This window comes from Temnothorax nylanderi, unplaced genomic scaffold (assembly GCF_030848795.1).
Source record: "Temnothorax nylanderi isolate EJ_2023f unplaced genomic scaffold, tnyl_v1.0 TNYL_tig0385_pilon, whole genome shotgun sequence".
In the NCBI taxonomy this organism is placed as follows: domain Eukaryota; kingdom Metazoa; phylum Arthropoda; class Insecta; order Hymenoptera; family Formicidae; genus Temnothorax; species Temnothorax nylanderi.
Window position 1 is genome coordinate 81,396 of NW_027249447.1, and position 23,910 is coordinate 105,305.

The 23,910-nt window shown below is 41.9% G+C and overlaps 1 protein-coding gene across 4 annotated transcripts; it reads left to right on the forward strand.

The window, feature by feature from the left end:
• Window positions 1–111: 111 nt before the first annotated feature.
• On the forward strand, window positions 112–23,018 carry Csn8 (COP9 signalosome subunit 8). 4 transcript variants are annotated; one of them, XR_011720781.1, is made up of 6 exons: window positions 113–314; window positions 481–551; window positions 2,029–2,207; window positions 2,927–3,213; window positions 16,857–16,997; window positions 22,878–22,992. XR_011720781.1 is itself a non-coding variant. In XM_071720961.1 (5 exons), exons 1-4 carry the CDS (start codon window positions 249–251, stop codon window positions 3,184–3,186), a joined length of 576 nt encoding a protein of 191 aa, XP_071577062.1. In that variant the 5' UTR covers window positions 112–248; the 3' UTR covers window positions 3,187–3,213; window positions 8,013–9,697. The 4 variants fall into 4 exon arrangements, 3 of the variants coding, with proteins under 3 accessions (XP_071577062.1, XP_071577061.1, XP_071577060.1); XM_071720961.1 differs by lacking the exons at window positions 16,857–16,997; window positions 22,878–22,992 and adding an exon at window positions 8,013–9,697 and having other exon boundaries at window positions 112–314; XM_071720960.1 differs by lacking the exon at window positions 16,857–16,997 and having other exon boundaries at window positions 22,878–23,018.
• Window positions 23,019–23,910: the final 892 nt, after the last annotated feature.

The following is a 23,910-nucleotide window of genomic DNA, read 5'->3' on the forward strand; positions in this document are numbered from 1 at the left end:
GATCGGTATATAATGAGGGACTAGCTGTTTGCGGCATGCGTATGACAGATGGCGCCTGCTATTCCGCTAACTTTTCCGAACTCTTTTCGATCGTTGCCGCGGCCGCGTTGGGCTCAGCTGTTTGTGTCGCGTCGCGTCGTGTCATCGCTGGTCATCGCGTTTCGTTTACCGCTCGCGGTTTCCATGTCGGCGTGTTTTTGGACCTTCGTGTCGTCGTTACCGTCGGAATAGTCAGTAGAATTATCATCATGGTGCCCAATTGCACGGTTGAACTCAACAAGTTGATGAACGAGTTGGAAATAAGCGAACTGGAGGTGAGTCTCGAGTCCGCGCGAGCGAGAACGCTTTGTAGGTTATGTCAGTCGTCGTCGGCTTGTTCGGCTCTTTCTACGCGTCCGAGGCCAGTAAAATATGCTTTAGATCGAATGTCACTGGTGTGGGGAGGGTTTCTAATTACTTACCCGTATTCTGCTGTTTCAGGCTCCGACTGGAGTTATAACCCCACAAGCCTATATGCGACTGCTGGCTGTCTACCTCCATCAGAATGATCTGTAAGTAAAAAACCTTTCATTTTGTTGTTATTCGTTTAAATTTATCTCTTATAGAGGATATTATACCGTCATTTCTCAATTAGACATTTTATCAATTCTGTTTTATTAACAAATCAAGCTAGATAGGATTTAAATGCATAAGGCGTAAGGCCTTTATAGCATCTAGTCTATATTTGAACAATGAGAAGTTCTCGAATACGTTGAAATATTGAATATCTGGCTACGGTCAACGTAACGCTACAAATGCTTCGAAGCATTCCTCTTCCCTTTTCTTTCAATGAAGAAAGAAGGAGAAGAAGAAGGCTCCAAAGCATTTGTAGCGTCACAATGACCGTAGCCTCTATGTAGTAATAGTTTAAACAATGTTTGTCCATTTTAGTTAGTCCAACTTCTAACTGTCATGTGATTCTGACGTGCTTTTTAATATGAATCCCATCCTTAATTTATTTAGGATTTATATAGTATTGTTACACACGTATTAATTTTACCTCTATGTGACATACAATCTTTTAAACTTATATCGTAGTTTGGGCACAATGTCATATTGATTAAGATTTTTGTGAACCTACTATATTACTGATTATATGATTCTTATACACACTTAAAAAAGACCCATGATCAAAACGTCGTGATTTTAATTAATAATTCAATAAATGTGGCCGGTTGGGTGGATTAAAAGCTACCTGCTTTAATCAAATACAATAAAAGATAAAAGATTGTAAAGCATATTATATTGGATTGGATTAACAGATCTATGAACCACTGATTGTATCGACTATATATTAGTATTAATATAGGATAAGTGATTTTTTTCAAGAGAGTAATAAACCTTACAATTTGTCCAATTTATGCAATACTATTTAAATAGTTGCAGTGAATTTATAAGTTCAAAGAGAAAGATTTGTCTTTAATGAATCTAATTTATAACTATAACTAGACTATAATTCTTTTGTAATACAAGTGTTTAATCGCGCAGTAATCGCTAAAAAAAATACATATTTTTTAATTTTTTCCTGACATACATGTTTAAGAGCTTTAGCTTTCCTTACTGTCTCAAATTTCAAGAATATATTCAATTTTATTGAAAATAGTGCAATTTTTCTTTATATCTTATTTGTTACCACATAGTCGGATTTTTTTTTTACACATATTAAATTTTTGGAGAACTTAAGACCCACTAGTTTTATCTACGAGCGAGTTATTTCTTATTCCTTCGCGTTGCTTTCATTTTCGTATAATTATTCAAGAATCATCTCGATTTAAAGACTCTGAGAATCTCTATTTCCCTGTTTCTCGCGGCGCTAAGTTTATTAACGAACGTTTCGCATCAAAAGCACGAACGTCGTGTAAAATATTTCACTCAAGTAGCGACTCGTTCGCCGAGTCGACCTTATTTTTGCACGATGCATCGCGTTCGGGAACGCGATCGGTTCTCCTTATCCGTTGGTCCGCTTGAACGAACAACCGGTGGTCGTAGGTGCAACGCGAAGTACCTCTGGAAGCGAATCCCTCCGGACATGAAGACCGCCCACGAAGAACTCGGACGGGTGTGGACGGTAGGGCAATGCATGTGGCAACGCAACTGGCCCGCGGTCCACGCGGCCCTAAACGTGGAATGGAGCGAAGACATCAAAGACGTTATGACAGTCCTCAAAGGTAGGTCAATAAGGCAAAGCGATAAACTTAGGCCACTTAAGGCTAATAAAACAAACGTTTCGTTCGCTTGGACAGAATTAGTGGTAATTAACAACGTCCGTCACTGAATTATATATTTTTTTATGTTTCTCTTGTACAAAGAAATATTGGTATTTTCTTGTATAAGCAAGAAGATATCTATAAGAAGTTATTCGTATGTATAGGTCGCGAACGAGCCTTTAGGGATTATCGGTTGTAATAATAATAATAAAAATTTGTTAAATCGTTGAATGCAGATCCAATATTGTCTTTCAAATAATTGTGACATATTGCCGTTTGTATATGTATATATATATTTTTTATTGTTAGTTATTAATTATCATTTATCGAGCATATATGAGAGAATATTTGGCATTTAAATGAATATCATACGCGGGTTAACTTCGTGTTAACTGTGGCAAATTGCTTTCCTTATTTAGCGCCCTACATCTGTAGAAGCGCAAGGACTAAATATGTTACCTTATTATAATTAACGACAATCAATTGTTATTAAACCCACCGTCTACATAATTATCGCTTACAAACGCCAGCCGATAATCGATTATTCAAGCGGAATCTGCCCAGCACAGTTGGAGTCACTCTTTACTCGAACTTCTCGTTCCTTATTAAAAGCGAGAGGAGTTCCGCGCTGCGCTAAACGGAATCATCCGCCCGATTTTGGACCCCCCCGATTTTTGCAGACAATGTACGAGAACGGGTGATGAGGCTGATATCGAAGGCGTACTCCTCCCTGAACCTGGCGACCATGGCGACGATGAGCGGTATGTCGTTGGACGAGGCGCGACAAGCCGCCATCGACAGAGGCTGGACCGTAGACGACACCATAGTGCAACCGCGCAAACAGATCGACGAGGAACAGTACGATCAATCGGACAAGATCTGCCTGACGGAGGACCAGCTGCAGAAGCTCACGCAATTCGTGTCCTTCCTGGAAAATTGAGAGAGCTTCGCCGTTCCCCGATCCTCGGTATGTGAACTCGGGTTGCCGCGCTTGGTCTATACGACGGGCTCGATACTCCTCTCGCAATCTCACCTCGTAATCCTATTATATAAAGGAGGAAGTGCGCGCCAAAGGTAGCATCGTCGGTGTTCGCGTTCGTAAAATAAGCATACCCCCGTGAGAGAGAGAGAGAGAGAGAGAGAGAGAGAGAGAGAGAGAGAGAGAGAGAGAGAGAGAGAGAGAGAGAGAGAGAGAGAGAGAGGGCGAGTGAAAGAGAGAAGGGGGAAAGTGATAGAGATAGAGACGGAGAGCCTACCCACGCGATTTGTCCGTTCGATCGGAAGGATAATTCAATGAAGCTCCTCGCAAGCGTGGAATCAACAACTATATTAATCGATAATCAGCTGTGCGTGCGAGAGGGCGGACTGGCATTTGCGGAAAGGGATCCTCCGGCAGGAACATCTCCTCTCCCTTACCCCGCCCCGTCCCTCCGCCCTACTCCTCTCCTACCCTCGATGTTGAATCCCATAGAAATACACGACGTTCGCAGCCGTTCGACATCGCTATAATTATCAAAGCGGACCGCCGCAGTAAGAATCGCGCAGGTAGCCGTTAAACGTTCCTCGCGGAACGACGACAACGTACCTCTCTCTCTCTTCGGTGAGGACACGCGCGCGGCGTGTGCGAACGACATTACGCGTGGACACTCTTCGTAGCGTATCTTCGAATTTCGATTAGAGAAAGAGAAACGAGAGAAGACGAAAAAAAAAGGATTGGAACTGTTTCAAGCTCTCGGCGTGCTCTGCTGGATTTTGATAAAGTGTGTTGTAGCAGCAAGTGAGTGTTTGTATTTGTTTCTTCTGCCCGTTTACCGACTACTACACCATTATCCTCACGCAACATCCCTCCCTCTCGTATCGTTACATGCGCGTTTCTCGGAGAGCCGCTCACGTATCGAAAATGCATTTTGACATGGATATAAATATCATGGATTCGCAATCGACGACTGTTTCTCCTGTTATTTTCGAGGAAATAAATCAATAATGATTCGCCTATTCACATATATTATAGTTATTTGTTCACGAATTATAGTACGTTGATTATGAAGATCTAATCGATATGGATCTGAATTTTCGGTTAAAGAATCTTAATCAATTCTTCGTCTCTAATGTTAGATTTGAAACTAAAGGAAGATTAAGGATTTAATAAAACTAAAATTGATTGATTCCAAGTTTTAACAATCAAATGAATTAGCATTTTGGTGAAATCGACTGATATAAATTGGCACGATCAGTCAGTTAAGTTCCATCGCGTACCTACAACTTCGTACTTGCACGTAACTTCGGAGTTACCGCAGAACAATTTTCGCAGATTACGTTCCGATCCCTCGATCGAGGCGAGGGGATCTCCGCGGCTCGCGGCGTGAAAGCCGAACGATCGACAGAAAAATCGCGCGTTCGGGAAGATTCGCGAGTTGCGTCACGCAAATCGAATCTCCGCTCTCGGAAAAATCGGCCGCGGACCGAGTACGTTCCGAGAGAGGCGGCGCACAATGATTCCCTATGAAATCGATTTCTGGCCGACCCAACCCGCCGTCATTGTTGCGCACGGGTTGTGCCGCCGATCGCGCGCGCGATCGTTACGCAATCCCGTGGGTATTCTCGAGGAGACCTGCGGCGGGCAGGTAGCACGCGGTCTCTCGCTACTCCGGCACCGCTACTCCGAGGTTCTTGCTCTTTTTTTCGGGCCCCGCCGACACTCTAGAAAGTTGTTGCACCAGTATCGCTAGTCCTACACATGCGCGTGTCCGCTAATCCGCGCCTCGCCGGTACATGTCTCTCTACAAAGTGCTGAAAAGCTACATGTATATATATCGTCGAGATGCTCCAAGCGTCTCTCGTTGCGAGCGCACCGTTTCCCCTTACGGATTTATCTCCGTACAAATTAAAGCTAATGATGGCAGTTAATGTTGGATAATCCTGTCTCGACGAATATATTAATATTAGGATGTTTAATGCCTTGTTATTTAAATATACATTCCCGAGAGCAATTTATAACAAACATTTTGGATTCATGGCCGACCTCCGGCAACTTTTCTACATCCTCATTAAGAGGGAATAAATTAACAGCACGTGTAATTTTAAGTAGCTGAATCCATTGACTGTGGAAACTGAAACTATGTCAAGGATTCGAACATGAATTAAAAGAAAATATTTACAAACGTGGATCTGGGAATGTCTTTTTTAATTTTCAAGCGATTCAAAACAATCATTTTGCTCTATAAGAATAGATAACAATTATTCACACTTTTTAATCTCGAGTGAATTTTAATTGAACGTGAGTATATAATTATAAAGATATATCAAAAATTTGTGCGTAAAAGACGATGAATATTACAAAGTTTTTGGTAAAAAGAAATTCGCTAAAAGATTTCTAAATGTTGCACGTGCAGCTTTTCAGCAGCTTCTATATAGCACGTTTTTGTCAGATTCTCACACCTATGACTTCGCGGAGCGTCGAGGAACGTGAGAATCGCCATGAAGATCTGCCGCGTTCGTTTCTACTTCGCGAAACGATTGTTTCGATCTCCGCCGATCGCGCCGTGCCGCGCCGCGGTGCACCATTCGATTCGAGCGCGCCGGGATCGCGAATATTTCGCAGGGAATATGTATGCTAACGAGAGAAGTTGAAACGCTCTCGTCGGCGCTCGTTGGATCCGCTTCTATTATGCGGAATAGAATGCATATCATGCTGTGTACCCTCCGGAGTCACGAAGGTGAAAGCTTTTGTAGCGCCGCCTTTTTTTCTCCCCGTAGAATAGATCGCGCTTTTATCGGGAACTGTTTTTATCAGACGCCTCATAAATGGCGAGAGAAGAGAAATTTGGTTTATAAAATATATTAAATAATATGTGCCATAATATATTTTCATTTCATGAACAAACTTTTTGCAACTCGAGATATTGAAAATGTGAAAAACATGCAGGTATTATTAAAATTTTATATATACGAAATAATTATTTCATTTATGATGTGATTCGTATTTGATGTGCGTGAATATAATAAAAATAATAATTGTTACGAAATATAATAACAGGAGAGTTTATTATTATATTGAATGTAAGAATCTTCTTTTTTATTCTCTTCCTTTTTTTTTTTTGAAAGATGCAGACGATGCTCATTACGTTAGATTAGTTAATTACTTATTTTTAATTGACGTTAGACTTTTTCAAAGAAAGATATCAAATCATATCCATCACACATTGAATATATTCTCAAAAGTTTATGTTAATTGACGAGCTTCTCATATTTAATGAAATAACGAAATATATATTTATATTCTTGAGATAAAGTCTTCGTCTCTCATTTCTGCAAAGAGATTCTATTGCAGAGTCGCGAAGATTTAAATTTCCAGTCAAACGGAACTTGCAGTATCCCAACATTGCAAAATCCCTCAAGCCCCTTCACCCGCGGCGAGCGCATCCAGGAAGTTGTTAGAACGCGTTCGATCGACGCGTATCTCGATCCAAGCGTCTAACGCTAATTTTCGCGCGTTAATCCCGACGTGTGGGAATGCTCGCTGAAAAGCGTTCAACCTGTCGATCGCGCGGAGAAGGAAGGCGTGTTCCCACGCGCGCGCGCGCTCGTACCTACGTACCTACGTACGAGCGCTCGCGCGCGCGGTCCCGAGGCCTATCCTAGACGCGCCGTTCCGCATCGGATACGCGCGATCGACGCAATAATCGGTATCGAAAAAAAGGCGCTCTCCGGAGACCAGCGGGGGGTTGCAAGGCGCGCGCGCGCGCGCGCGCGCTCGCGGTCCGGGAGGCGCAAGGCCCGCGCGATGACGGGGCCCGACCCCCGGGCCCTCTCGTTCGCTGTACCTGTTTCCACGAGGCCCCGGCTCGCGTGCGCGCGTGCGCGCGCGCGCCTTCTCAACGCCGTTCGCTGAATAATGCAGATTCATCCGGCGAGATGATTGCATCGCGATATCGCACCGCGATATTCTTTTTCGCCCGATCCCGAAGCGAAGCAGGCGCGGAGAGCCGGGGCGGAGAGGAGGCGGGGGGTGGAGAACGATCACGCGAAGCAGCGCGCCTCGCGCTTCGAGACATTGCCCACACGGACGGATGCCTCGTTTGCGCTTCGTTCGCGGATTGTCGAACGTTTCGCGTCTCTATCGGTCTTCGTTAACCTTTCGGCGAGACCTCACTTACGGGGCCCGGGGATCGAATTTGTCTTGGCCGCGTCTCCGTCGGCTGATTGAGTTGCATCCTCGATTTGGTGCGGTAATATAGAAGAAACAGAGATGGCCCTTAACAACAACATATATTATGATTTCATTAATTGTCCACAAACATCTGGATTTTATTTTAAAATCGCTTATTAAAAAAAGTAATTTCTCGTTAGAATAGGGACACAATTAATCTATGTGAAGAAGTAATTGACATAATTAATATAAAATTAAGCACGATGTTTTTATACAAAGAGTTATATATCTGAAGAACACACACAAAGATCTAAAAAGTCAAAGATGAATTTTTGTACATCAAGATTGATTCTTGAGAGACAAATATTTAAAATTTTTTTATTATTTAATAATTTTATTATTATTATTTTTTATTATTTAAAGGAGACCACACACACTGCAGAGAAATATATATAGAAAATATTGTATGTAAGAACGTAATTACTTTGATATTTCGTAAAAGACAGATATGGAATTAACGTAACGCGCAGCTTTTACACTGAATTCCTTCGATGTGTGGAGAATGAAATTGCAACCGCGCGGTGATTTACGAGAATGTAATTTATTTGCCCCTACAGCGATATAATCGAAGCAACTATCAAACAGTGAAAGAAAACACTGTACCAGAGTCTTCCCGACTAGTTGCGGCAAATACAGACATTAGCGAATGGCTCTTCTTACGTCCATCCGACCGTTCATCATCGATAATCCCGCAGCATGGAAACTACCCTACTCCAATAATTGCGCGTTTCAATCGGATATTTAAATAGAAATAAATTTATTTTAAGAAATACTAATACCACAATTTAATCAAGATTAAAGAATTATATATATATATATATAAAATAAAAAAAAATAGAAAGTTATAAAATGACAAATGAGAGAATTATATTAAAAAATAAGAATTATTAAAATTAAACGTTAAGTAATTATGCAATATGTACTGATTATTTTAAAATCGACAATTAAATGGTTATAAAATATTTTTTTCGAATTGACTCGAATAGCACACCGCCCATGATGGCATCCTTGTTCGATGTTCAACTCTCTATATTGTCAGTCACCGAAAATCAAGACAGACTTTTATAAGAGGGACCCCGTAATTATCTCGGCGCAACGCGACGCGGAGTATTGGCGAAGATAAGCGAGCATCGGTTTGCAACATTAAGCGAAGTGAAGGTGAGAGGCGAGAGAGGGAAGAGCCAGGCCGGGTTACCGGTTACCTCAGCTGACCTCCCCTCGCGCGTAAGAGTACGCGCCGGTGACTCGCGTCTTCTTTCCCGAGCGGCGGGCTCGCGCTCGCTTGCGGTGACCTTTGCGCGTCGCGGAAAACCGCCGGCGCCGATGCTCTCCGCGAGCGAGCGAGCGAGCGAGCGAGCGGCACGAATCGAACGAACGCGCGCGACTAGTCGATTTCGTAAGTCCCCATCGCGCACGCGGCGACGGCGGCGGCGGAAGAGTCGTCGGGGTGAGACGCCGAGGACAAGCAGTGGATGATGATGATGATAATGACGAAGAGAAGAAGAAGAAGAAGGCCGGCGCGAGCAGCAGCAAGCCTCCTCCGACGAGGATTTCCCTTCGCCAGCATTTCTCTCCCCTCGACTTCTTCCATCTCGGTCTCTCCCCGGTGACCTCTCGGGTCGTTCCAGGTCGACTCGGGGGATGCGAATGCCGTTTCCGCGGGGTGCGTTTTCGAGAGTTAAAGGCGATAATGTTTGCGACGGCAGCGGCGACGACGGGTTCGTTTTACACGCGCGCGGAGAAAAGGGCGGCCACGTTCCAGAGTGACCTTTTCTTCTTGATACCATTTACTGGGTATTTTTATCGCGCGGGACGCGCTACTTGCACCTGCCTCTAAATGATGTGATCGATAAGAATCTGCGTCGCACTATCCGCGCGCGGCGCGGATTTTTCACCTAATCGGAGAACGCGGCCGCGAGCCGACGCGGGGCGTCGCGGCGCGGCGCAGCGCGGTATCTGGTCGTCGGCGTATCCGTCACTGCTCGCGCTTTTAGATTTGCAGCTTCGTTGGAGAAGATAATGACTCGGAGCTACGTGAAACGATGAGAAAAAGATTATATGAGTTACGCAATTTTAGGGGTTCCTCTTTTTATTCCGACGCGTAGTCTAATTCTCAAACGATCAATGAAAAAACAGCGTAATGTATTAACTTTGCAAATATTAGCGATCTTACTTTATTGTTGAATGTCTTAGGGTACCATATTGATTGACGAAAATATACGGATAATGTATATTGCTCTAACTATAAGAGATTTATTCGATGTTATCTTATATCCTGTTTCGGAGAAAAAGCAAAGATGATTCTCTTCTCTTCTTGACTCAAATAGCTTCTTGAACTATTTGATGTAGATCTAAACCACACTTACGGAGAATATTGAGGTAACGGGATAATTCTATCTAAGAAGTGTTTTGATACCTATTTTATTACAATAACTGCTTAATGTATCGTATTCTAAAGAGGAAGTTGACGCTGGTTATTTATTTGATTTTTAAGTTAAAATTTTCAAGCCTTTTTTATTCACTATCGAGATATTTTGTGTGTTTTTACAACAATTTATAGAAGTAAAACAGAAGTTATTTTGGGAAATTAAAGATATTATATTTAGAATTAATTAGGAAATGAGATTGAAGAATTTGATTATTTTATGTAAATAATCTCTGTAACTACGTATTGGGAGGAGAAAGATGAAATGCAGTCGCAATCACGACCACTCTCTTTGTCATCACGATTCAAAGCAGAACAATGTTTTCTCGCATTCAATTATTCATTGCGTAATCGAGCAATCCACCTTACGAGAGTTTGCATTCTGACGATAATTCTGAAGATCCTCCTTCGACCGACGACGTCATCCCTCTTGTTAGGTCTCGAACAGATCTCCTCTCCTTTCTTCCTCGTCTCTCCTGACAGGATTTATGTCATCGCAATTGTCGTTAAACATACTTATTGCTGACGTACATTCTAAATAATGCGCGGCATCGAAAAATACCGATACAATGTTCGGTGGACATGCCGTTTTTGTCATAAGGATAGTTGAATATTCTTTGAAGTTTTGAAACCCAAGCCTATTAGTCATCGTGCATTTCCAGAGATTTGAGCATCTATATGTATAAGATCGTTTTCACGAAATAACTTCTTAATAAAAAAAAAAAGTAATTGGTAAATCTATGTGCATTTATATTTTTTAGATTAAATACCAGATCGAAAAAATAATGCATGGCTATTCCTATAAAGCCTTGTGTCCACGAAGTGCTAGAAATCGCTCTGAGATCTCGGATGGAGAAAGAGTAACCAATTGCATTGGTCAATTGGCTGAAGTGTTTAAATGTAATTGGTCAATTCTTCCTCCGTTCGAGATCTCGGAGCAATTTCTAGCATCGTGGACACAAGGCTTAATATGAACTTAATAATATCAAATTCTTCTCATCAGCGATGTCGATATCTACCCATTAACACGTCTAAATTAATAAGAAAATATATGATTATAGAATGTGACACGATTTCCTTAATTCGAAAAGGAAATGAGAGCTAATGAAATCTTTAAACTAACGCCGATAACAGATTCGATTATGGAGTTTTTTTTTATTTAGGCAATTTATTTTATATATCCAATGACAAACGAAGAATACTGCATGTGACTATAAAATTTACACATATCAATACATATACAGATACAGTTCAATAATTGAACACATTACATATAACATATAGAACTCTATTTTGGACTTAAGATTAGACAGAATTTAATTTAATCTAATTGTATATAATCTATACTTATGTATGGACGATCAAAAATGACAAAATTTTTATAAAGACAAGAGTTATGAAATTTTATGACAAGAAAGAAAGGGTAGTCTTCGAGGTCCCGCTCTAAAAAATTAGGAGCTATCGACCGCCTCGTTGCATAACAATAAACGCAAATGCAAGTTGCAATGAGCGGCTAGTCTACCTGCCAGAATAATAAGATTTTTCATTTCCACGATGATTGAAAGGGGGAGTTCAAGCTTGAAATCGATGATCCCCTCGTTGTTCGATCGCGCATACGTTCCGCGTGTACGAGATGCAATTGTGCAAAGGTAACGATCGGTTTTCTTTCCTGCGGTGGTATGCCGCGGAGAAGGCGCATTCTGAGCGCACCCACCGGAGTACCATCGATTCGCGTCGGCCAGCTCGAACGGGGACAAAGACGTGATCTACAGGGTGTCCCACCACTGTCTACCGGATGTCTGTTTTCAGCCATAAATAATATAAAAAAATAAATACTATGATGTTTCATGATATTGGGCCTCCAACGATTGTAACATTATTAAGAAAAAATTTTGAGTAATTAAGTTTCCCGGAATTGTACACGGATAATGAAATCACTCCCTGTTGAACACAAGCGAGTTAACAATAAGGAAAGGATTTTATAATGCCGACCACATATGAATATATTTAGTAACGACCTTTAATAATGTCCAATTTTAGATTAGAATTATGTATCTAATAGTTAGAATTATGTATCTAATGTATCGTTCGTTATTAACTGATAATTAGAATTAGAGCTTCTATATATAATTATTGGATATTCAAGAACTCCGAGCCGAAGGATTATAAATGATATCATATCAATTGATCGCAACCGGATATATTAAAGGAACCATTTCAATTCAAAGCTTTTAATATTTAGATGTGAAAGAATAGGTAGTGACTCGTGATAATATGACATAGCGGTTTGTAGAAATAATGGTTGAAAGGACACCCTATATAAATCTACGGGAACACTATGCCGGGTGAGATCGCCATTGCCGTCGTAGGAGAGAGAACGAGGATGATCGCGATAAAGAAACAATCGAACTGCGTCCCGCCCACGGATCCGCCAACATTCAATTGTGTCTTCTCTTCTTCGACCTGCGATCGTTCCCGGTGTCCCCTCGCTTCCCCCTCGTCTAATCGAACAACAAAATGTTTCGTAGCACCTCGAGTGGCGCGGCGTAACACCTGCATAACACTCGTCATCGAGAGCCCGCTCTCGAAAAAGAGATCCTTTGAGCCATCTTCGAATCTTCCGATCGAATCGGAAATACTCAAGGTTGTAGGTTGTGTCTTGTGTCGTTGATTCGATTGGCGAACTCGAGAGGAACTATAGAGTGGCATGAAACACCAAAGTGTTGACTTTCTACGTTTTTTTTTATCCAAGTTTATATTAATCTCCAAAATGCAAACATATTGAGAGTGTTCGAGCTTAGCGATGGAATTCTATCTTGTAATATAGATGAGGTGTTATGGCAAATGATTTGTAATAACGATTGATGTAAAGACATTTTCTAGTGAATTAATTGTTTAGTAGATTTTCAAGATTACGCTATATTTATTTTACAACTATAATTATTTAGAATGAGATTTGTTTATCTTTCTTGTCGATCGGTTATCCGATTCGATCTTCGCGGCACTGCCCAGCTTACTCCGAGTATCACGAATAAATTGCTCGAATTCGACGCGCTCACCAGCAAGTAGATCGTATCGTGGAAATTTTGCGGCCGTTCAACTTCTCTCGTGCCGAGAGAAATACGCGTAAATACGCATCGCGTTGCACAACCGCGTGACGGCAGAAAGTACTTATAATCTCGCATTGTTGCAAAATCGACATTCGCACTTCCGATCCCTGAGAACGCGACGGCGAGAGATTCTCGACCCGCCCCGAAACTCTAAACACGGAATAATATCGCTTTTTCCCGCGCTCTTGACTCCTTGACTCCCGGCCTCGGTAACTCCCTCGCGCGAGATAACAATGACGATCGATTATCAAGAGGCACGGCCATTCAATTGAAAAGATATCTAGAATGAAAAGATATCTCAGCGAATAAATCATTCTTCTTTCCGGAAGACTGATTTCTCTTATCAAAGATAAATTATTAACCTAAAGGTTAATAAATGTAATCATCTAATGATCCTCTTTTTTTACAATGTTATCTCCTATTCTATTTCTAAAAATTTTATTACATTAATATTGCCTCTTCTGTGGCGATCGTGGCGCAGAGAGATGTGCGCTGGTCTAGTGAGCGACCCGAAGGATCCGAGTTCAAATCCGATCAAGAATCTCGCTAGGTTTTTATTCGATCGCCACCTCTCGGAAGGCAGGGGATGGCAACCCACCGAGAGTATCTTGCCGCCCTAGCTCTCTATATTTGGAGAGAGTTCCCCAGGGTTGGGGTTGACCAAACGATGAAATAATACGGGCGAAGGGTGGCAGTGTGGTCTAGCGGTAAAGCGCCAGACTTATAACCGCGAAGAAGCGGGTTCGAGTCCACCTGAGCCGCCCGAAAGCCAAATCTAGTCGAACAAGAATCACTAAAAGTAAGATGGATAATTAAGACAAGTGAGATAAGACTGTTATACAAATTATATTTTACAAATTATATTTTAAATTATATTTTACATCTATTATTTTTTTTTAAATAAATGTAAATCGTCGATTCGCTAGAGTCGCCCATTAACTTTTAATTGTTTACTTAATTTATTTAACTTTAGAGACAAAGACGATTTAATATATCGCTTTGGAAGTTGCACTTCGCTACGACAGATTTACGATACACGGTGTTTAAATAAAGCAGCGAGTCGCGTCCTTTGCTCCCAATCACGGAGTAAGGAAGTTCGCCGGAGTGCGCTCTTCCTTCCTCGGCGACTCTTCCGTTTCCCGCACGATATGTGTAATCGCGCAAAATTAGCCGCAGTTCGAAAAACAAACACAAGCTAAACTCTCTTCCACGACTACTAACCCGAAAAAAAACCCTCCGTTCGTATTGTTCGCAACAATGTCCGCTCGTGATCGTGCGCGAGAAGCGAGGAGGCGCGAGGCGGGGAGCGCGCCTTCTTTCGGAAGTTCGGACGCGAAATCTTGTCCCGCGCGGCATCCTCGCGCCGCCAAACAAGATTATCCGAGTCCCATGGCGATTTTGCAATCGCCCCGGTAAAAGGAGCAGTCAGATTGCACACGAACTTCTAATCCCATTATCCGCCTTTCTTTTTCGACCCGATGAAAGCCCGGCACAGAATCTTCAACTTTGCCATTTCGAGCACACTGCGTGCATATGGGTTTCGTACCAGGAAACATATATAGTTTTAAAATTATATTTCGTGGTAATGCCGATAGTGCAAGAATAAATTTGCTTCGTGAGAGTACTCCTTTAATAGAAAGTATGAAAATTTCAAACTGCTTCTTACAGTAAAAGACTTATATATAGCAGGTGCGTAAGAAATTCAACTTTGTTTAAAAAAAAAGCGGATAGAAATGACATTTTTCAGTATTTATTATCTGCTTGGCGAAAGCAACACAAACTTTTCTAATTTTTAACCGATTAATTATCGATTTTCTGTTTGAACTTCAAAAGCATCGTTTCATGTCGTATTAATAGCATCGTAAGAAATTAACGATGCCGTAGGATTTTAATGTTATTGCTGTAAGAAATTTTTCTGATGGCAGCATTGATCTTTACGATACCCTTAATGTATCAAACATCAATGATGCGTGACTACGGTGGTCGCCGTTAACATTAAGATACTTCGCACGCCCTCGTCTTTCCACTTCCTAAGGGCCAAAGCACATGACATGGCGTAGCGATATATGACAGTCGTAATCGTGGACATAAGTAACACACAAGCTTTGACGTATTCTGACAGTCAGGATATGCCATGCAATTTTGTGCGTTACTTACGTCCATGACTACGACTGTCATATATCGCTACGCCATGTTATGTGCTTTGGCCCTAAAAAAGGCCGGACGCACCTCGAAGAAACGTAAAGGCCCCCGCACAATGAAAAATATAAGGAACAAGGAACAGATATTAACGATTAGGCCGATTTAGAAATAAAAAATCTCAGGAATAAAGCTGGTGTATAGCATTAATACACGGCTTCCGACAGGTAAAAATCTATTGCCTGTGTTATTCCCTGTTTCTGTTGTATTTTTCATCGTACATCCAACTTTATTCTTGATTCTATAGTCCTAATCGCTAATAGGTGCTTTCCATTTACATCAAAACTCAGATAATTCTCACTTGTGACGTCGTTCTACCATTTTTGGCAATTAATGAATAATAAAGACAGAATGACGTCACAAGTGAGAATTATCTGAGTTTTGATATGTAAATGGAAAGCATCTAACATTTGTTCCTTATATTTTTCATTGTGCGGAGGCCTTGACACGTCCGCAAGGTCCCGCGACGCTGGAGTTACTGACAGAACCTAATTTTTGCGTACATGCCATTTTTTTCGGTTATTCTATAGACTATAGAATTAACGAAAATTACATTTTGTCGGTAAAACAGATAACTCCAGCATCGCCTTAAATCGCAGATCGCCCCCTGGCGCGTTTCGGTAGCACGGTAGAAGGACTAGAAGGTGACTAAACATGCTAGCGCGAACATACGCGAGTGCACCTACGATTTCGTAAACGTGCGGCGGCACTCTCGGAGGCAGAAGATAAAGAGAAATACCTGAAGAGGTGCAGGTGAGGCAGAGAGAAGGAGAAGGAGAAGGAGCCCTGGCCCGGAGAGGCTCGGCGAGGCTCCGCAACGACCCGAGGATAGAGAACTTAGCGATAGAGGAGCCAGGAGACGAGCGGAGGAGAGCGTACCTATAGCCGGCCTAGGAGAGAAAGACGGGGAGAACGGAGAATATGGGATCACCCGGGGTTAGGGTTCGCGATACTGCGCCCACGTATCCATTGTCTCCGCTTTCGTGCGCCGCGGGAAAAAGGACGCGAGTTGCCTACGGTGCGCCGCGCGCTCGCGCTCGCGCACAGAGCCTTAGCCGACTCTTTCTCGCCCGCGGGATGCACCGATACTCCGTTTCCTTGAGCGAGAGAGAAAGGTGCGCTGGCGCGACGACGGACGGACAATAAGAATGTATGTATATACGGGTTATCGATGCCTTAACCGCGGGTTGACAAAGTGAGCCGGGATTGCGAATAGATCGTTTAACCCTCGACCGAGCGAGCTGCTCCCCCCGATCTCCATTGCTTTAAATTTAAATAATTTGACGCGTTACGAAGAAACTTTTTCGTCTACATTTATATGCTGTAAATAATACACTGTACAAAATTTAAAGTTATCATTTTTTTTTAGCAATTAATGTAATCCAGACGGAATGATTTATTTAGTATTCAAGTTTACAAGATTATGGTACATTACACTCTTCAAGTGAAATAAATAGAAGTTATAAATTTTTTAAATAAATAAATGGTAATTAGAAATTTTTTTCGAACTGACTTTTCGTCTATAAAATAGCTGACTTGTGTTCTTTTTCTCTCTCTCTCTCTCTCTCTCTCTCTCTCTCTCTCTCTCTCTCTCTCTCTCTCGCTGTATGTCGCTAAAGAAGCTATTGAAACCGTATACCCCTACGATACATTTTCCTTGCTTTTAGGGATCTTGCATTCATCACATTGATATTCATTGGAGTGAATATTTGATATTCGCCCACCGGTAAAGCCCCGGAACAGACTATTTCCAGGGCAACACGTCGCTGGGACCGCCGTTTTTTCGCGCGCGCCGCACATCGGGGTGGGTAAGTTTTTCTTCCCCTTTTTTCAATGGATGTACGTCGTCGCTTCGTCAGAGAGTCGACGGTACCGAACGCGTTCTAATCTCGTTAGGCTGAATGACGTCAGGCACCGTCCTCTCGCGTCTTTCCAATTTGCGGCCGCCACATGGACGATTAGGCATCATCTATCGATGACTTTTTTGCCGCGCGCGAAACGAAGCGAGAGCATCGATCGTTTTTTTAACTGCCGACATGCGACGTCGCAAACGCGCGCGTTGCGCCTTATCAAATCTCGAAGATTGCAATAATCGCCGCTGCGATCTTGCTGTCGTCATAATCTATCTATATGGAAATTATCGAGGAAGCCTAATAATACTTGGCGATCTCTTTAATGTATATTAAAATAAATGATCTGTAAGAATGAGCGATTGAGAAATATCGTCGAGATAATCCAGCTTGTTTGCTGAACCCAATTATTATTTCTGACCTACAGCTGTCGCGCGTCGAAGCTTAAATTTGCAAATGTTATATTAATTTCATACCAGAAAAAAGGGTATTATAAATTGATACGTTACATTATGTGACCTTACAGTAAAAATCACTGATTTACCAGTGATCAACTTGTTTTATTGTATTTCATATCAGTAACCTGACATTAGATTGAAACGACCAACGCCATCCGGTATCTTTGCAGTAGGAGTCAAAGAAATGTCACACGTTCTGGTATAAGATATATAACTCGTTTCACGAACAATATTACGCCTTTTAATCTTCTTCCATATTAATTTATCTACCACCCTAATATGATAAATTGTTTCAAGGTTGCGTAAAAAAAAATGAACATTCTGACGCACACGCGTCGCGAATGATTTTATCGGTATGCGCATTTAGCGATGCAGTCGGGATTCGTCCCGCGTTATTAGCGTTGACGATGACAATGGACGGACTCAGATGAATGGAGTCCGAGGAAATCTGATGGCTCCATAACCGTCGTCGTCGTCGTCGTCGTTGTCGTCCGTTCCGGGTGGCGGGCCACCAACGTCGCGCACGACTTCTCCTCTCCCAATGGTTCTCACCTATCGCGGTTGTAGCGAGGTCGCGCAGCCTCTAAATGCACCGCCGTTTTCTTTAACAATCGTTCCGCTTACTATTGCGCTTGTAATTAGGCACGATCGCGTTAGCGAAACCGAGGCAGTGGCCACGTTAGCGAAGCCGAATGTCGGCCACGTGTCCCTCGGCAATATTTTTCGTCCCGCAGCGTCGTAAATTAGTATAAGATAGCGTGTTAGTCGAGAGTCCTTGAGATTACAATCGCGTCGAGTATTATGAAATACTTGTTGCATTTAGTGACATTAACGTGTTATCTAAAAAAAAGATTGCGTTTAAAAATCGTTCCATTTATCCCTCACTTTTCCTTTCATCTCGAGTTTGGAAACCGCGAATGACAATTGTTGTTGCGTTGCGCTAGAGCGGCTAGAAGACTTTCCGTTTCGCAGGAATTTGGAGTAGTCGTTCGTTTGTGTACGACACGGAAACTGGTCAATGTCAATAGCAGTTTCCGCGCGCGTGGGAGTATCTTTTCTCTCGGTCTACCTGAGTACCGATTACTATCTGCACTCGATCGCGCCGATAGTCGACGACCTGTCATCGTCGCACTTACGTAAATTTTCAAGAGTTATAGTCGAGTTTATGTAAAAGAATTACGTCGAAGGTACCCTCGATGACGTTAGTCCGGGAGAGAAAGAACCGTTAGGCCTCTCGCGAGCGATCATGCTCGCCGTCGACGTTGCGTTCCGCCCTTTCTCATTGCGCTTGATTCCCGAACGGTCCATTGTTTTCTCTCGTTCGCGATTTTCGCACCGAGAGGCACCAGCGTCACGATTAATCGAGGCCTAATCGCTCACCCGACTTTACACGACCTGATACTTATTTCATTACGGGATTCATTCCGAAAGAAGGTAAAAAGTTGGCGCTATGCCCAGCAGATTAATTGAGTGATTAAAGCTCTATGAGATGTCAATTAATTATAATTTACGAAACGTAAACGTTGGACGAAAAATATTGCGAAATATTGCAAGTGTCTTGGGCAATTATAAAAGCTTCGCACGAAGTCTACCAATTTTTTCGAGTAACATCGGAATTACGTAAACCATCACTTGCTCAAGCGTGAGAATTGCAATACACTAAACTTAACGAATATATAAATTCATAAACGCCGTAATTGCGTAATGCCTTAACGTATCTCGCAGGTCTGTTCGCGCGTACGCTTCGTCCGCAGCCGTCCATTCCTCTTATCTCCATGCATGATCGGTTAAGATTTGAATTTGGATGCCGCGTAATTAAAAACAAGGACGTCGACAAATTACCAGATTATTTCGGAATCTGTCCCTGCCCAACTTATTGCGCTTATTAGCATGAACGAAATTCGCTGCACTGTGTAAATGATTCATCGCAGCAGGAATATCATCATCAGAAACAGCCAACTACGTCAGTCCAATCGTGAATTATGTCGACGATGAAATGATAAGTATCACGTTTTAAATATTCCTGAATATAATTATTTAATTTATTCTCTCTTCACTCTCTCTCTCTCTCTCTCTTTTCCTCATATTTAAATCTATAATTCTGAAAAAAATTCTTACCATCAATTTGTATAGCATCAAAAAATATCAACGATTAAAGATAAGATATAATTTTAATAAAATAGCAATTAAAATCATACAATATCTAAAAGATATAAATTACTACAGATATTTACATATTTATAAGCAATATAGATCATTGGAAATAATTAGATTGAGAGTCATTTTTCTTTTCAAAAAATGCAATATCTTACAGCAATATACAAGTTTATACTCTACTATTTTATTATCTTCTTATCTATTTATAATCGATTTAATAACCTGTTTAAATCGCGATATATTATCAGGATTAAATCATTATACTCAAACGGTCAATTATGTGTTTGCATTAAATCTCCCTGTGAGAAATAATTCCATACTTCTAGATCTTCTTTTATGTAATCGCTACAATCGTGCACTACAACACACACACACGGTTATGGCGCAATTATGCGTGGTGAAATGATAAGTAGCGGGGGGCGCGTTAACGCGGACAGGTTCATTTCCTTCTCGTTCTCCGACAAGAGAAACACGAATCAATCATCGGCGGAGCCTTATCCTTCCTCTACCACTGACATCCCTCTCCGTTCTAATCACTCGCGGCAGTGATCAGCTGCGCTGCGTCTAATTTAATCACGTCTCTTTACGCTCGAGAAGTTCGATATCGCGGGTAGGACTTCATTGTACCCTATATCTCTCGCCGCCTACGCCCACACCACACATAACAATTGACGCAAGCTCTTATGCACCTGAATTGCCGTAACCCACAACGTAATCGGGCTCGTAATTATTTCGGTGTAAAGTCGTAAGAGCGTCAGTGCACTAGCGCATTTCCGCATTAATATATGCAAAAAAAGCAACGCTGCTTTTTATTTATAATTTTGCATTTTCTTAGAATATTAATATGCGATCGAAATAGTTGAACGGTAGAGCTCCTTTTTCTCAAAGTTTTTGCGATGTCTCTTATTGCGTACTTTTTAGATGTAACCTTTTCTACCCACACGTAATTCAAGAAAACTCAAAGTTGTAATAAATATACATTACACAAGCATACGTACATCATACAAGATTGTAACAAATTTCTTCCTCGATCGCGACGTTCGATACTTTCTCCTATTAGTTCTATGTATTCAAGTCGGACTAAGGTTGATGATTTCATTAAACATTTTTAAGTGGAACAGGAATTAATCGGGATTTAATTCGGTATATCAACTTCCATTCATTATGTTCGTAAAACGATTTGTCTCCATTCATGTAACCTATCGGGCACTTGTATTTGCAATCTCGCCATTACAGACTGATAGACTTTAATTATTTCTTTACAAAGTACAGCACAGATATACACCATGTGTGTAATATCACAGCAAATCAACATTAAATTACCAGATGGCGATTTGAATAATCTAACTAAATTATGTGTGTTGAAATTAGTTTTGACCGATACTGAACGACGTTACATCTTACGTAACAGACAACGATAAACAGTCTTGATTTCAATTAGCCTTATAACCAACGTGAGTGAAATACAATTTTAACGTGTTAATTTATCGGCCACAACTCTCGCGTTCCTTTTCGGTCCACGATCCGAGGAAGGAACCCGGAGACGGACGGCCTCTTCCAGCGCCTTCCTCGCGCTCCTCTCTTCTAATCGCTCACGCAGTAATCGGCTGTGTCCCACTTAACTTGGATAGCGTGGGATAGGCCCTTGGGAGATGATAATTACACGTCGCGCGCGCGCTCGCTGTGGGTCGACCTACGGGCATGCCGGCACGACCGTATTGTACCGTACGTTACGGCCGTGCACTCTCACCGGTACTCTTCGGCCTCGCCTGTCTCTCTCTCTCTCTCTCTCTCTCTCTCTCTCTCTCTCTCTCTCTCTCTCTCTCTCTCTCTCTCTTTCTCTCCCATCCGCGATCACCGTTTCTTCTGTCTTTCCGCGCTTACGTTAGAGTATACCCCAGCGCGGCCGGTCCGCGCCGGTCCACGAGGAGTACCGGTAAGTAATTCCCGGGGTCGGACGTGTCCGTGCGACCTCCGGTATCGCGCCATCGCCGCGATTAGCGCGCGCGAAGACGCGCGGAGTCCCGACGAAAGTGATTTCGTCGTCGTCCTCTGCGGTGCCGGGCCGGGGCGAGAGATGTGCGCGCGCGCTTTCTCGGTTATTCTCAGATCGGGCTGCATCGGTGGGTCAAACCTGTTATGCACAATGTCTAGTCGTGTGGAGATAATATAGTCATGTAGAAACATATATAAAACTGCACGCTGTCGTGCGATAACCGAGAAGAACAGGATCCTTCTGTTAAGTGTGACTAATGAAGGGAAAATAATTCTCTTCGCGACAGAGAATTTTAACATTGCAATAATTTTGAATACTCAATAATCAATGTTAAATAATTCAGTTAAAGTCTGTTAAAAAAAAAATAAACTGGGAAATACTATATAGAACGAGTCACGGGTATTTATATCTTTTGAGACAAAGCATCTGAAAAATTGGGATGTGTCGTAATTGGTAGAAACCTGGGTTTTACATTTCTATACGTTGTGAGAATTCCCAATGATCTCGTTGCAAAAATAACTTGACATCTTTTCCTCGATGGATCACGCATCCGTTTACGAGTTTATTCACAGTCGTGAACATCAACGTTATCTGCTATCGAGATAAAAATCTGAAGACACTTCCTTTTCTTTTTTTGCCAACGGTGAAAGCACCAAAACGTTAATTGTGCGCGCTGACAATTTGCCACGGCGAAATCGAACATAAAAGAAGAACAAAAACACGTAGGGTAATAAAGACGATAACGATTTTGTGTGTGTGTGTGTGTGTGTGTGTGTGTGTGTGTGTGTGTGTGTGTGTGTGTGTGTGTGTGTGTGTGTGTGTGTGTGTGTGTGTGTGTGTGTGTGTGTGTGTGTGTGTGTGTGTGTGTGTGTATGTGCCATCCACCATGCGTCGAAATCACTCGCGTCTCGCCTCGCGATTATCCCGTCAATCTCGCGCTCGCTCGAGCGAACAGCTCGTCGACACTCGCAATTGACTTCGATACTTCCGTCAATGCTGCTCTGAAATATGTTCGAAACTGTCGCGTTCACGGAAATAAGTAGTTTTATTATTTGTTGTTACGTTCAACGATATCGCGCGTAAGGAGAGAAGTGTATACAGATTGATTCGATAACAGATTGATTAACAGAACGATGCTCTCCGTATCGGCGACAGAAATAATTTATTAAATTTATATTTCTACTTTCATTATTCTATTCAATTATTATTAAAATTTTTATTTTGCAGTGACAATTTCCTCTCATAATCGCTCGTTACTTTCGGAGGAATATGGGCGTTTGCAGGATTCAGGAAAAGGAACAGCCCCGTTTTTGCCACACTACCACCGTTGCCGCAATTATCACCATACTATAATTATTCAATAAATTACAATTACGCCGTCACACTCTGGGAGTTTGTAGAAATAATCGCGCGGTGGTTACGAGAGCGGATCGCGCGCGGAAAATAGCGGATCCAGGCGTGATAAAAAGGATAATAAACGTTCCGTTCATAGCGCAACGATATCACTTTCGTCTCGCCTCGACGCGAGATCACGCGCGTCAATCGCAGCGGGCGGCGATATAGCGGCGATCCGACTTTTATTTTTTCTCGCCGCGGAGCGTAAAAATTGAGCGGCCGAACGCCGCCTAAGGTGTATACCTAGACACTAATTCCTTACGTAATCCGAGTGTGAAATATTCGTCCGCGATCGCGTCGTATGATAATCCCGTCGTAAAGCGCGTCGACAGCGAGAAAATCGCGGAGGAAGAAATCAAAGGCAAGCTGTCGTTATAACCATTTTTTTAAATAGACTTTATACATATGTTATTACAAATATTTATAAATAGAGACTGTATATCATTATAATTTATTGTAGTATAATTTTTTGGAGTTATCTTTAAAACACAGACCGTTCTCCCTTATAATTTTCTCTCCCAATACTATAATATATTTTCTTCCAATGTTTCTGCTGTTAATTAAACCATGGAAAGAATATTAAAGGAACAGATAAAAGCGGGAAAAATAATAAATCTGAAAAATTGAACACTCTGTCAATGAATAATCTATATAAATGCAACTCTAAACAATGCCGTGTTTAATGGTCAAACTAAGATTTTAAAATAATTAAATATCTCTTATTCAAAGTGTCTTGAAGAAATTTATAAACCCTTAGCGTATATCTCTTTCTTTCTGTCTTCTTTTCCGGCTCCTCTCTTCCCACTTACTTAATTTTTTTTTTCAGATTGAGATTGGTTTCTAATTTTAATTATAGATAATGTGG

What these genes read in the sequence shown, in the direction of transcription:
- Csn8 (XM_071720961.1), top strand. Translation starts at nt 249, where the DNA reads ATGGTGCCCAATTGCACGGTTGAACTCAACAAGTTGATGAACGAGTTG. An exon ending in TGGAAATAAGCGAACTGGAG is followed by an intron (nt 315 to 480) that starts GTGAGTCTCGAG and finishes CTGCTGTTTCAG; the next exon opens with GCTCCGACTGGAGTTATAAC. An exon ending in TACCTCCATCAGAATGATCT is followed by an intron (nt 552 to 2,028) that starts GTAAGTAAAAAA and finishes CGGTGGTCGTAG; the next exon opens with GTGCAACGCGAAGTACCTCT.